The 14,650-nt window shown below is 36.6% G+C and overlaps 1 protein-coding gene across 2 annotated transcripts; it reads left to right on the plus strand.

Moving 5' to 3' along the window:
* Positions 1–6,995: 6,995 nt before the first annotated feature.
* On the plus strand, positions 6,996–12,501 carry LOC307155501 (uncharacterized protein). 2 transcript variants are annotated; one of them, XM_079866185.1, is made up of 7 exons: positions 6,996–7,138; positions 8,608–10,609; positions 10,688–10,851; positions 11,027–11,247; positions 11,426–11,555; positions 11,753–11,853; positions 11,947–12,501. In XM_079866185.1, the coding sequence occupies exons 2-7, from the start codon at positions 8,632–8,634 to the stop codon at positions 12,083–12,085; spliced, it is 2,733 nt and encodes a 910-aa protein (XP_079722311.1). In that variant the 5' UTR covers positions 6,996–7,138; positions 8,608–8,631; the 3' UTR covers positions 12,086–12,501. The 2 variants fall into 2 exon arrangements, with proteins under 2 accessions (XP_079722311.1, XP_079722312.1); XM_079866186.1 differs by having other exon boundaries at positions 7,113–10,609.
* Positions 12,502–14,650: the final 2,149 nt, after the last annotated feature.

Below are 14,650 nucleotides of genomic sequence, written 5' to 3' on the forward strand. Positions count from 1 at the left end.
TCATGAGCTCCTGCTGTAAATAACGATGTGTCATTTTCCATGATCGATGTATGTTTCATGAAGTTACAAGTAAAAAGGCCAAGTCTAAGCTACCTTGCTTGGCTATGTGAGTCTGTGTGTCTGTAGTATTTTTTGTGTTAGAACTCCATGAGGAATATCTTTAGTTCTGAGTGATGGATTATGTTGAGTTTGGACTCATTTTAATTGTAAGCATCTGCTGTAAATAATGATGTGTCATTTTCCACAATCGGAGCATGTTTTATGAAATTACGAGTGGAAATGTGTCTAAACTTCCTTCATCCATGTATGGTTTACACATGGGTCTCTTGAAGGGCTTCTTTTTACAAAAATCTCACTCAAGTTTAGAAAAAAGCCTGAAACAATTATTCTTGCTGTATTCTACTAATTGAGACCTTTCAAATGACATATGACACAGGACTATCTGAGCTGTATGATGTATTTGACATATTGCTGAATGTAGTACAAAAAGTAGTTTATAAATTATGAATTTGTTTTTTTCTATTTATCAGCAAATAACTCAGCACTACTTAGGAGTTTATCAAACTGACTACATTCATTGTAAGTTTCAGACTCTAAGCTTTCAAATGACACCTATTTTAAGTTGATCAAGGTAACAGTTTTGAAAAATATTATGATTATTTATTTCGCAGCTAGGTGGCGCCTGCGGGGGAACACTCTGTTTTAGAGTGATAACTCAGCTCTCCTTAGGAGGTGATCAAAGTGATTAGATGCATTAAAAAGCTGAGATTCTAAGCTTTAAAATGATACCTATTTTGTGTTGTTCCATTCATTGTTTGCATTGGTCTCTCCCATTAACTTTCAATGGCCCATTGAAACAATGGCCCACAATGGCCCTCAATGGCCCAGTGGAACACCACAAGTGTAACTCTGTACCATATTGTACACAAGTAAAGTTTTTCAAAACAAAATTCCTGGTGAAAAATTAAAGTACACTAGTGTGATCAACAGTGCCAATTTTCTTCAGATTTTATTTGATTTTTCCAAAAATTATTCAAAAATATTTATTTTTTACTCAAAAAATGAGATGCCTACTCTCAGATAAATGAGGCCCACGATTAATCAGATGCAAATGGAAATACAAAACCAGTCCTAATTGAAAGAGAACAAGTTGACAAAAAGATTGAATCCAAGATTGGGTGAAAATATGGTATAATGAGTGATTTATAAGTATTTTTTATAGGCGGGTCATTTTGACCCGGGAAGACCACAAGTGTGACTATGTACAATTTTTTCCAAAATAAAAGTTTTTCAAAATAAAATTCCTGGTGAAATATTAAAGTAGACTAGTGTGATAAACAGTGCCAATTTTCTTCAGATTTCATTTAATATTTCCAAAATTATTCAAAAATAATGTTTTTTTTACTCAAAAAATGAGATCCCTACTGTCAAATAAATGAGGCCTACGATTAATTAGATGCAAATAGAAATATAAAACCAGTCCTAATTGAAAGAGAACAAGTTGACAAAAAGATTGAATCCAAGATTGGGTGAAAATATGGTGTAATGAGTGATTTATAAGCTATTTTTTATAGGCGGGTCATTTTGACCCGGGAAGACCACAAGTGTAACAAGGTATCAAAACCCCCCCTAAAAAAGTACGAAAATTTTCAAAAAACATTTGAGAAGTAGTTATACCCTTTGGGAACAGAGTCACTAAGTTTCAGTCCAATGCGATAACATTAACTAGTATTTTTGGGAAAAAGAAAATCTTCTCCGGGTCAAAATGACCCGAAGACCACATGAGGGTTAAGACACAAATTGACTTTACTTTTTCCTTAACGCATCACAAACAGAGCACAGATCTGATCATTTGCCTCTTTAAAATCGGCTGCAGTGATGACCAGCAAAATATTTAAAGGCTATATTAATTGATGATATCAACAATGAATAGTTAATAAAATGGACGTGCCAGTCATAAAGCAGACTTTAAAGTTCTAACCTTTATTTAGAGCCTGATACAGATGGTGTGAGGACGGACCCTATTAGAATTGATTCATTTATTTTAAATGTTATTTACTGGCACAAATAAAAAATGCATATTTATGTAAGTGCAACATCAGTTTAATTCAATTTATTCGCTATGCCTGCATGGGGAAACAAAAATGTTGTTCCCTGAAAGATGGGGCTGGCTCTGTTTTAAATAAAACTGCATCTATTTCACACTGATCTAAATTGCTATGTTCTATGTTTCTATGAAATTGACAATTTCATATAGGCCTAATGAATTACAATCTTTTTTTTTTGTAAAACTAAAATTGTAATCGTATTGCTATAGCTGTTGGTTGAACAGGTAATCAAAATAAAACTCACAATGTCATAGGAAAAGGTCAATTATATGGAGGTAGATTTCAACAGAAAGGATGACAAAAATGTATAAAATGTATTGATTACAATATTTGTTGGCCAACAATGGTCTTGGATTTTATACATTTACCTTGTGTAAATTTTTTTATTTCTTGCTGCAGTTGTGTGTTATAAAGTCAGAATTGTGTGATAGTCACAATTGTGTGTTATAAAGGCAGAATTGTGTGATATAAACTAGCATAGAAACGCATTATCTTACTGTAAGAATTAAAAACGAATTAAGCGCTTGTTGGTAAGGAAGGTTGGGAATTATTATATCCAATATGGCTGTCACGTAACGTAACAAAAGAACGAATGACTCAGACCCGAACACTCTGGAGGTGAACTGATCATTTCTGTTTCCGGTACCGACTGCATTGCCTTAGCCTATGGGGCTGTCACAGGATGAACGAACAACTCAAACCCAAAACTAATTATTGCTGTTTCGAACCTAGGATGTTGTGCATGTGCGGTCAACACAAATTGAACGAATCACTCTCTGAGACAACTCGTTGTTCTTGTGTTATGTCAAAATTAACAAATTGTTCATGATTGACCTATCACTATGGTCAGAGGAATATCACTGGAAAAACAATGGTTATGATCAGGCAAGAGCTTTAGAATCCGCAATAATATTAGAAAAGCTTTCCAGCGCTGGAGAGACAGAAGCGGGAAGGCTTGAAAACGGTTGTAGAGGTTGTGTTGTTTCTGCTCCATATGTGAGTAACATTGGTTTTGCTATGTTTCACAGAATCAAGATATGCTGGTGTTGTAATGTTAGATAACAGGACACTTGAGTGTCATTGTTCGTCTGGAGCTCGTGTGCTCTTGTGTACTGTAACGACTGAGACAATCAGACACATAAGTATTTGTTACATTTAACAAATAAGCTTCAAAGCCCACTCTTAGGAATTACCCCCCCCCCCCCATGATTTACTTCTTGTGTAGTGTTTTTAATTATATTAGTTTTTTGATGCTGTGTATTTTATGATAGAACCAACGGTCAATGTAACCTCACCTATTACATGTTTGGTCTCTATAAATAGGTACTTTGAAGATCGAAATGATTGTGTACATGATATGCCGATAGCCGTGCAACATATTAGTATTACAAGAATCTTCCTTAGTTTCTTCATCAGAAACCAATCCAGCTGCACATACAAATGAGCACGCTTAAAACAAAGATTCATAAATCAATTTCCTGCTTGGAAATTCCACCCTTCTCATTGGTCAAGCAAACCCGGAGAGGTGGGGCCTTTCTCAGGCTTTATTAGAGACAAATTCACAGTGACCCTCCTCTCTCTTCTTCTGGCTCTCTACTGCTGCTTCTTCTGTGTTGATGTCTGTGGGGACCCCCCACCGCCTGCTTTGATTTCACTCTCCCAAAGGAGTCAGACTGTATTTTCTTCAATCCAACTCAGAAGAAAACTGCAACCTTACCATCACTGAATGGGCAACGATCAACTCTTGGCCTTCTCGGTACGTTCAGGTTGCCGTGCTGTCCAGCGTGGCCTCAGCAGGCCCCAGGGCAGCAGGCCTCGACTCACAACCAGCCATGTGCTCATTCAGGAAAGAGAGGACTCTCTCAACCACAACAGAATCAAGGACAACCTCAGGAGTTTGGCACAACGTCTTCATTCAATGCAGAAGAACTCCATCGCAACTCCCGCCATTTTCTCTGCGTGTCCTCTCCGGCCCAGAGCCTGCAGGCCACAATCTCCACTCCAGCCATGAGATCAGAGTCGAACTAACCATGCAAATTCATCATATCTTCTCCATCCAGCGGAGAAGAAAACAATCGCAACTTTAACATTTGACACTCACAGAACCAACAACTTCAATTTTCAACAACTTCAAGAATTGTGTCCACTGCACAGACCATGCAAGTTTCAATTTAATGAGGTGCTCTGAAAATGATAAGCTGATGGTTCTTTTCATAGTTAAATAGATCTTTTCCATAGTTCCATTTCCTGCTTCCGGTTCCATATCACTTACCATTTTACCTATGCATGTATGTATGTATGTTTGTTTAGTTTAGTTATGTTTGTGATTTAGTTAATGAAACTTGTGCACAATATGTATTTGGTTCTGATTCTCTGCTTGCAACAAAGTCTATTTTACGATCTTGAATTGTTACATGCTCTAAGTGGCCATGAAAGATACACTTAGAATAAATGAATAAACAAAAAGAGTTCGTTGGACAAACTGATTAAATGACTGTAATATTCATTTAGCTACATCAAGTTAATCCAATTAACTGACCCAAATATTAATAATTAATCATAAAAAGTTATGAGTTATTATTAATATTTCCCCTTTGAGCTAACTCATTACAGTACTGTGTGTTCATTTTTTGTTCTTGTCGTTAGTTCATCATCTTCAGCTTCAACTATGATAAAGACATACAATCTTGCATTGCATGTTTGTGCATTTTGGGGGCGGAGCAATGAAGGGAGAGGTGTGTTTATTTAGATTGATTTCAGATATCAACAGTGTTTCTCAGAAATCACTTACTCACCTTTATGTACTATGACAAAAATGTTGAATGTCTGACTTATTTTGATAACAAGTGTGTGAAAATAAGAAACTCTTTTCCATACTGTTTTGCAAGCTCGGATACAGAGAGAAAAACACAACCCTAAATAATTATTGCAGCCTGCTAAAGCACGATATAGGCCTACAGCTATTAATATTCCTTTAAATCATATAAAAACTCAGAACAACTATTACTTGATAATGTCCTTCTTATGTCACGGTGTCTGGTTTGTGTTTCCCTGGGTAACCACTAGAGGTCCTTGTCCCCCACAGTCATTCTCTCATGCACTACAATTCCCATCATCCTGTTCTGTCTATCATTGATCATTGCACACAGCTGTTTCCCGTCACCTTGTTAGTATTAGGGCTGGTCCGAATACCATTTTTTGAGCTTCGAAGCTTCGATAGGAATTAACATCGAATATTCGAAGCTTCGGAGGGAGGGGGCTGAACATATTCTTCTCTCTAATAAAGGCAGGAATCTCTATGCGTCTGTCTGTTTGCATTTAGATTATTTATCTTGCATTTAGAACCGTTCATCCAATCGACTTCACGAGTGCAGTGTCACATTTGGTGCAATATAGACACGCGAGACGTGACACGTTCAGAATTAATAAACTTTTAATACAGAACAGCGCGAGCGGGAAGCGCGCGCGCGCCTCACGCGCAGGGCTCCGAGAACGGACACTGCACTAGTGATACAAAACACAGCCTAATATTTTTCTGAGTAACAAATAACTCTCAAATCAGAAATCAGCAGCACAGTAATTACTGACACAGTAAAGGGTAGGCTAATATATTGTTTCTATTCTATTTCCACAATGTCAAAGCAACGCAGTTATAGCCTACAAGCTCAGGCATGCACTTCTGCCCATACAAACTCCGCTGTTCTGCGCTCTAAAATAAGAGTATTGTATTTCGCCCAAAAATGCTAAAAAAATAACCGTGTGAGAGCGTGTTTTAGGCAATATCATGTTATAGCCAGATATGACGACGCTTACAGCACGCGTCACCGCAGATCAGCATCTATTTCATCAAGCCAACGTGCAATATCGCAAATCAAAGTGAAAGTGGGTCGCAGATGCTTTAACACACAATCAACTTCATTAAAAGTAAAGAACCGAAATGATCTTACCAGGGCTGTTGCCGCTCTCTTATTGCGGTCTTTGATTTAGAAATTTTAGCTGACGATCAGTAAAATGCAGCTTATCTGTTGCTAGTGAGGTGCACTCCATTACATCTGCCTATAGCGCGGGATTTGAAGTTCGGATTCATATCCGTTTTGCAAAAACACATTTATGTGTTCATTGTTCATATTGATAAATCAGAGAGAACTATCCGATCTGAGAAAACGCATGACAGCCCCATTCAAGCGCGAATGGGAACCGTTTCTAGGGGGATGCCAGGTGTGAAAAAAAAAAAAAAAAAAAAAAAAAATTTAAACGAATATTCGAATGTCACATTTGAAAATCGAATACCAACCCACCGAACGAATATTCGAATACTCGAATATTCTGGTACAGCCATAGTTAGTATCTGTGTGTATATATACCCTGGTTGTTTCTGTGATTGTTGTGGATTCCTTGTTTAATGCCACACCACTTCTTGAAGTCTGTTCTCGTCTGTTTCTTGTTTTTGGATTGCCTTTTTGGATTTTGACCCCTGCATGAACTGGATTGTGAGTACGGATTACCCAATAAATATCACTGCTTTTGGATCTACCTTTTCCTGTGTGTGTTCGTGACATCTTAATACCAGTTTTAGCTTAATCTGATATGCAATAGAATTTTAATTTTGTAAATCATGACTTGTTTTTGAAAACTATTGTAAATAAATGCTTATGAACACTGATTAGCGTTTGATTAATAATTAGTAAAGTCAATTTTTTTAAATTTATGCTGTTTATAAAACTATCACTCTTGGTTTCTGACAAAATGTAAAGTTGGTATTTTGAAAGAATGAAGATGGTTAGCTTTCAGAAAGGCGGTGATGTTTCCTCAATGATGCAGGTGATATTCTATTATACAGGAAGCTGCCAAGCTACTGTAACCCTTTCGCGCGCTGGATGACGCACAGTGTGTAAGAACCAGGAAGCCTCATTTTGATCGGATATCATGCCTATTATCCGGTGTCAACGATAGATCAACGAAGAGATCAAATCTCTTTTGATTTGATTTTTGATTTAAGTTTTTTTGCGATTTCTGGGAATATAACACAGGTAATTATAATCATTTAAGTAAGATTATATTTGAAAGCCGTAATTTTAACATTTAATTATAGACAGACTGTTTTTAAGGATTTATCAGCAATCACAGATCATTGCCTATCTTTTAGCAACTTTTAATTTGAATTTATAACAAACATCACAAAAAACAGTTATTTTAAATTACATTTCCATTCGTGGCTATTCAATGTAAAATAATTTCAGCCCAAGCCGTATAGGCTACTCTTTCTATATGAATGAGCGCGCTGTTATCGATTGCATGTACAGTGTGTTCAGACGTGCAGGAGGCATTGTTCAAACTATTGTAACAAATGAATTTATCATTTAAGTGATCTTTCGTTAACTGAGGACCCAACACCGAAAGTAGCCTATTCTTCGAGATCGGTCCGCCCATCCCCGAGTTTCATTTTCATGAAAACATGCAAAGATTTAGGCAAGTGGTCTAGGCCTATATTTTAATATTCATATTATTAGAGACAAAGTTGTAACTAAACAGTGAAAACTGTGAGGGAATGCACAGAAAGAGTAGGCTATGTGATGTGCTATGTTTAGCCTAAATAAAGTTTTAAATAGCATATGCATTTCTCTAACAAGTGGCTACAAAGTGCAATATCCTAATCAGAACGTAAAACATGTAACGTATAATCGGAGTGTCTATTTACACTAAGTGCAATAGCCCGCATTGTTGGTATAAACTATTTACACTAACTCCACCCACCAGACAAAAGTACAAAATATGTGGACTTGTTAGCACAGTGGCAAAGGGAGTAAGGTGTAAAGCTGATACTTTTGACACGATCGACCCGAGTTCGAATCTACCTTTTGCCGAACTCCTCCTTCTACCATTTCCCATCGCATATCAGATTGGAAAGGCATTTATTTTCAATAAAAATGTGGAATTAAAGTGCCTTGTTATTTAACAATAAAGTATTATAGGGTTAGGGGTAGGTGTAGTGAGGGATTTAAGCCTAGGTCTATATAATTTACACTCAATGTGTTATTATTGCATACATACTGTTTTATAATGTAGCCTACCAAAATACTGTGGTATAAATATCAAATGTCTAACTACTATTTACACTTATTGCAAAGAAAATACAGCTATTTTCACTAGTGCATCTATTGCTTTTGCCCTTAGTGCAAATAGCTGCTGCCAAAAATAATACTTCAGTGTATACTCCTGCCATTATTTCAGGAGCTCGGGTTTTCACAAGCACAGATTCATGTTTATGAATCTTCTGTTGGAATGTGTTTTTTTTTTTAAGTAAATGTTTATACATTTTCAAAATGTTTATACATTTGATCAAAATGATTTAATCACATTTTTTTTTCATTGACAATCAGAGTAAAATTTACTGAGATTATCTAAACACAAAACTGACTTAAAAACTATGTAAATATTAACACTGTTTTTAACATGCTACTCAGTGCCTGAATTTCAAGTGTTTAACATCTTTTGACAGATTTTAATGAGTATTTGAAGATCCATGGCATTCCAGTTCCAGGTAGTTTCGGTTCCAGTTCCAGTTCCAGTTCCAGTTCCAGTAGGACCTAGAAAAACAGACCCCCTAATAAAATGTATCATAGACAACAGGGCAGAGAGACTTCAGAAATTATTAAAAGGCAGAGATATTAATGGTTTATACTCTTCTGAAGTCTGGAATGATGATGTTACACCATTGACAGCAGCAGTTATATGCAGAAATGAAGAAATCTGCTCTTATCTACTTGAAAAGTCAGCTGATCCTAACAAACCCTCAACAAATGGACGAATACCTCTACATTATGCTGCTTTAACTGGAGTTCCATTGAGTATTGTGGAAAGATTACTTGCAGCAAAAGCTAACCCAAATGGACATGGATTACAAATTTTTACTCCATTACAGTGGGCTGTTGATCATGACTGTGAAGACATTGTGAAAGCACTTATAAAGGCTGGAGCTTCACCCGGAAGAAACTATGGGGTGAATCCAGAAGTTGATAAAAAGGTGAATAAAATTATCTGTCAACTATATTCACAGGGTGAAGTGTCTGACAAAGTACATATATCTTTCTCTTTTACTTGTGCTTTAAAAACGAAAACCCAGATAGAAATTTACAGAGACTTTGAGGAACATTTCTTTGAAGAGGATCCTTTTGTTCCTTTGATTTATTTTGAACTCTACCGTGGTTTAATTGGTCTTGATGCAGAGCAAAGCGCCATCAAGTGGTTAAAAGACTCAAAGAGTGCAGACAGATACATTGAGGGACTCATCAAGCGCTTCCCAAGAATCCCTCAGGAAAACTTTCCGATTGCACTGATCTGCTTAAATATTGCTTTATGTGTCAGTGAAAGCATCTCTCCTCAGGTATTCAGTGAGCTTGTGCCAGTTCTTACAAACAGTCTTCAGCACTTTGGAAATGCACAAGTAGAAAACGTAATTGATATGATACTCATGATACTCATTGGCGTGATGCAGAAAAAGTCTGAACAGACACTGAGTACAAACAATTCTGTCTATGAGAAGTTATGCAAAAGACTATTGCCTCTCACACGTCCTGATTATTCATGTCAAATTAGACTTTGGACCTATCTAGTGTTAGCCATTATAAATGACTTTGCTCCAGAACTTGTTGCATTGTGTCGATTGTCTCCTATCCCAGAGATGATACTTACCATAGCAGAGACATCGATGGATGAAGTCAGGAAAAAAAAGCTGCAAAAGTTTGATAAATCACTGAGAAATCCAGCAGGTTCAAGTCCAGTGGATAGTTTATGTGAGGAGACTGCTGTTCTAACAACAAGCAGCAAGAAGAAAAAGAAGAAAAAAAAGAAGAAAAAAATCCAGCAAGAAGTGGGATCACAAGAATCTGAGCTGCAAAATAAAGAGGAACCATATCCAGACACTTTAGTTAAATCCATTGAGGAATCAAACTCAAGTGTGCAGCCGTTCACACCGCCTGCTGAGAACTCAAATATCTCAAAAAGGTGGGTTCAGATCAGCCATCGTTGGAGGCCTAAGCTTGAGAAGCTAGCCAACATGGATATTAGCAATAAAAATAGGCTGGGAAACCTTACTCTTGTTTCTAGTGATGAATTTCAGATCGCTAAAGGAAGTGATGGAACAGAAGTTTTCCTTGGTTTGAGGGATGACGGCACAGAAGTGGCTGTGAAACGAATGATTAAGTCCAATTACAAAGTCCTCAGGAATGAGGAGGAATTTCTACGACTTCCACAGCTTGATAGTCCCTCCATTGTGCGATATGTGGACTTTACAGAAGATGAGCATTTTGGATATCTTGCTCTTCAGCTTTGTGAGTACACACTGGAGGAATATATCCAAGATCATTTACCAGATGAAAACACTAAGAGAAGTTTGGTTCTGAAGAAGCTTGTGAAGGAAGTTCTCTGCAGCTTACAGGTTTTACACCAACCGAAAACCAAAGTGCTCCATCGGGACATCAAACCTCAGAATGTTCTGATTGGTAGGAGTTAAACCTGAGAAATTAAAATTATCTGATTTTTTTCTTCTTCCATTAATTTAAAACTTCTGTTTGTTATAGACATAAATGGAAAAGCTAGATTGGCTGATTTTGGCATAAGTCGTCGATTGAACCTAAGCCAAACAACTTTACGAACAGGCATTGCTGGAACTAGATGCTGGAAGGCAAAGGAGACCTTAGATGAGGAGGTCAACATTGGGTACAAAAGGAGCTCTGACATTCAGGTGATCTTTCCTCTTCTTTTAAGTCAATAATATTGTAATTATTATAACTAAATTAAATAATTAAAAATATATTATTAGAAATTCAATTATTGACTTAAATACACAATTACAAATACAATTAATTTAAATTGTACTTGATGAAAATTCTAAACTTAACACTGTAACCTGTTTGAAGGTTGCTGGGATGTTAGTGTACTACATTCTCTCTAGAGGACACCATCCATTTGGTAAAGGTCCATTTTGTGAAGTCAACATCCTACAAGGAAGATACTTACTGGAACATCTGGATGATGAAGTAGCGAAGGATCTCGTCGAGTGGATGATCAATGAAACTCCAAACAACAGACCAACAGTGGAGCAAACCCTTGCACACCCCTTCTTCTGGACTGATGAAAGGTAGAATATTACATGAATTTTGCAATGACATTTATCAGTCTAAACAAGCCAGAAAGGTTCAGTACTACTTATAGTACAAGCTTATTATGATTTTGTATTAAATGAAAAGGAAATTTCATCCACTGTAGATACTTTTTTATCATCTGAAAAGATTGTGCTGTTTTTGAAATCCTGTCAGGAGAGTGGAGTATTTGAAAAAAGTGGGGAACCAGAATGAGGCCGAGAACCATCGTAATGTTGATGAGGAGCTCCTTCATGCCATTGAAGAATACACTGAGGGGAAAAGCTTTTCTGAATGGAAAACTAAAGTGAGTCTAACTTCAGTGCAGACATATTCAAACATATTTATATAAATATGTAAATATAAACACTCTAAATATTCTATATTTAAATTAATGAAAGAATCTTACTTAAGAATCTGATTTATTGTCTTCAGGATGTTCTTTTTTCCTGCTTTAATCATGGTTTGAAAAATCATTTTACTTTAATATATTTCTTTGGTCAGCTGCCATCTGAGCTTGTACAGAAACTGGAAGGGAAGAAGAAAAGCTACACTGAGAACACACTGGGCCTGCTGCGTTTTATACGCAACCTACACGAGCATTAGTGAGTTACATGTGACATGAGGCATATTTGTTAAATAATTTAGTAGTATTGTGTGTCAGATCATGTTTTTTGGTGTCTCTTTTCTCTACATAGTCCAGAGGATGCAGAGAGCATCAACCTGATGGATTCATTCCCTGATCTCTTTGGGAGTGTGTTCAGGTTTGCAAAGGAGAGAGGATGGAACTCCAGGGCGAGTCTGAAAAAGTTCTTCAGCTCAGTTCCACAGATTTGATTGTTGCTATTTTTAATTATGTACATTGATTTTGCATCATCAATGTAGTTCATGAATTAGTTTAAATGTAGGGACAGATCTAAGATGACCTAAGATCCATTGTTTTCCAGGAAATGAGGCCCTGACAACTGAAAAACATTGACAGTTAAAGAGGCACAATATAAACGAGTCAGTAGTACATTTTTAAACAGGGTCTTTTCAGTTCTTGCTTTATCTTGTGGGAAAAAAATTACATATCTGTTATAGAGCAACCCTGTGGCAGTACTAAAAAATATTGATCACACTTTTTTTTTTTAAACAGATCTTACATATTCTGCATGTAAACCTAATGACATAAATGTATGTGTGAATAATGAGTTTATTAAGATAAATGTTAATAAAACTGACATAAGAGTCTACTCTTCTCATTACATTATAAAAACTTGTGACTGTAATTCAAAGCCAAGGAAGCAGGAGGAGAGAACAGGTCTAAATGCAGCTATTTAAATGGAGGAATAGCCGTGACAAAACAGGCAATATATTTATTGGGGTAATCTACGCAGGGACAACATATTGTCCTAAACCCTGGAAAACCCCAGATTAACCCACACTGCACATCTACACAGAGTGTCTGTGCCAATCTCAATGGCAATTCCTCGGCTGGCACAGTAAACCCTAAAACTACATTTAACTTTCAAAAGTTTGTAATTGATTTTGAATGAAAATTATTCACCAAGGCTGCATTAAACTGAACAAAATTCATGTCACAAAATTCTATTTCTGTTTTGTGATGTGTTCTTTAAAAGTTTTATCAAACAACCCTCCACCTTCAGTTATGAAAGCTCAATAACCTAGGAATTACAGCAGTCAGATTATCAGGATCTCATACTTTTTATAGCTTTTCAATATGTGAGAATGGCTTGTTGAGCATTTCTTACAGACCTTACAATTAAACCGTTCCCACAAACCACCTCAAACTTTGTCCTTTTCTAATCAGATTGTAAAATATAATATACAGTAGTAATCTTAAAGGGTTAGTTCACCCAAAAATGAAAAGTCTGTCTGTAAAATATACTCACCCTCATGTTGTTCCAGCCCCGTAAGACTTTCGTTCATCTTCGGAACACAAATTAAGATATTTTTGAATAAATCTGAGAGCTGTCACACTTCTCCATAGGCTTCTATGTTATTGAAACTTGCCGGCCCAGAAAAGTTAGTAAAAACAAATGTTTAAAATAGTCCAAGTGACTGCAGTGGCTCAACCATAAGTTTATCAAGCGACGAGAATACTTTTTGTGCGCACACAAAAATAACGACTCTATTCAACTATTGTTTTCTTCTCTGTAGGCCTCTGAGTTAGTCCACATAGTGTAACTAGTTCTTCTGTGTTGTAAGTCACACGCATCACACACGACCAGCGTCGGCCAAAAGTAAGCCTACGTTCACGTACAACACAGAAGCACTGCGCTGTTACACAACGTGAATTAACTCAGGTATAACCAATCTTTCTATTGACAAAACAGAAATGAATTGTGCTGTCAGAATGGTATAGGGGTCCCTTGTGATATGCAGTACCTTTAACACTGTGATAAAAAAAAATAAAATAAAAAAAAAAAATAATAATAATATCACCACTTTTGAACAAGAAACAATATCAACTCTATAACACTTGTCAAAACTCTGCGAATCACAACAAGCGAATCAGTGAGAACACTCGTTAACACTCGTGCACCTGAGACCAGTCTCTCTGTAGGCAAGGGCGTGGTGAGCTGGTGCCCTCCTATGTCACAGAGCACCACAACTTCCAATAGGAAAATTCAACTTCAAAATTCAAAAATGCAGTAGCCACTGTTCAACCTGAAGGGGACAGCACTCAGACGTTTTTACACCATTGTAGAATTAAAACAATTTATACCCTAATGTCAAAAAATTTACTTGAATCAATGAACAGAACAGCATTAATAAAGCCCCAGTCTTACAGATCATTAACTAAAAAAAGTTGTTTTAGGGTTTAGTTACCCTTTAATGTCAACACCACTTGAACATCGTGACACCATTTGGGGAATTGTTTGACATCTTTAACATTTTAAATCATGATCATGAAAAACTAAAACAAATAAAATTACATTTAGATGCATAATATGTGAGTGTATTTCTGTCCATATCAGTTTCCAAATCCGTTTCTTATTAAATCAGTATCAACACACATTAACTTGCAAATTAACGGACGAAATCCAAAAAATAAACAAACATAGGCCTACTGTTCTGAATTCTCCATGTTTAGCATAATAACGGAGATGCGCACAGAATCAGCGCTGTGCGTCACTGAATAGTGCGCAACAAGCGCAGTTGCGGAGCCTACGCTGATTTAGTAGACTGAGAATAAGCGTAGCGCCACAGAGTTGCATCAGCCGTTCTGACTGGAAAGTTTGCGGGATTGCTTGCATTATAAGGACATTGTACGAGTAACGGACAAGTAAGTCCAGTGTTATTTCAATATTAATGTTATAGTGCAAGAGTATTTGTTGTAGATAGTGTTTCTAAGTTTATTCGTTTATTTTAAAGCGGCCGATTTACCGCACGTGA

The sequence above is a fragment of the Squalius cephalus genome, assembly GCF_949319135.1.
Source record: "Squalius cephalus genome assembly, chromosome: 3".
Classification (NCBI taxonomy): domain Eukaryota; kingdom Metazoa; phylum Chordata; class Actinopteri; order Cypriniformes; family Leuciscidae; genus Squalius; species Squalius cephalus.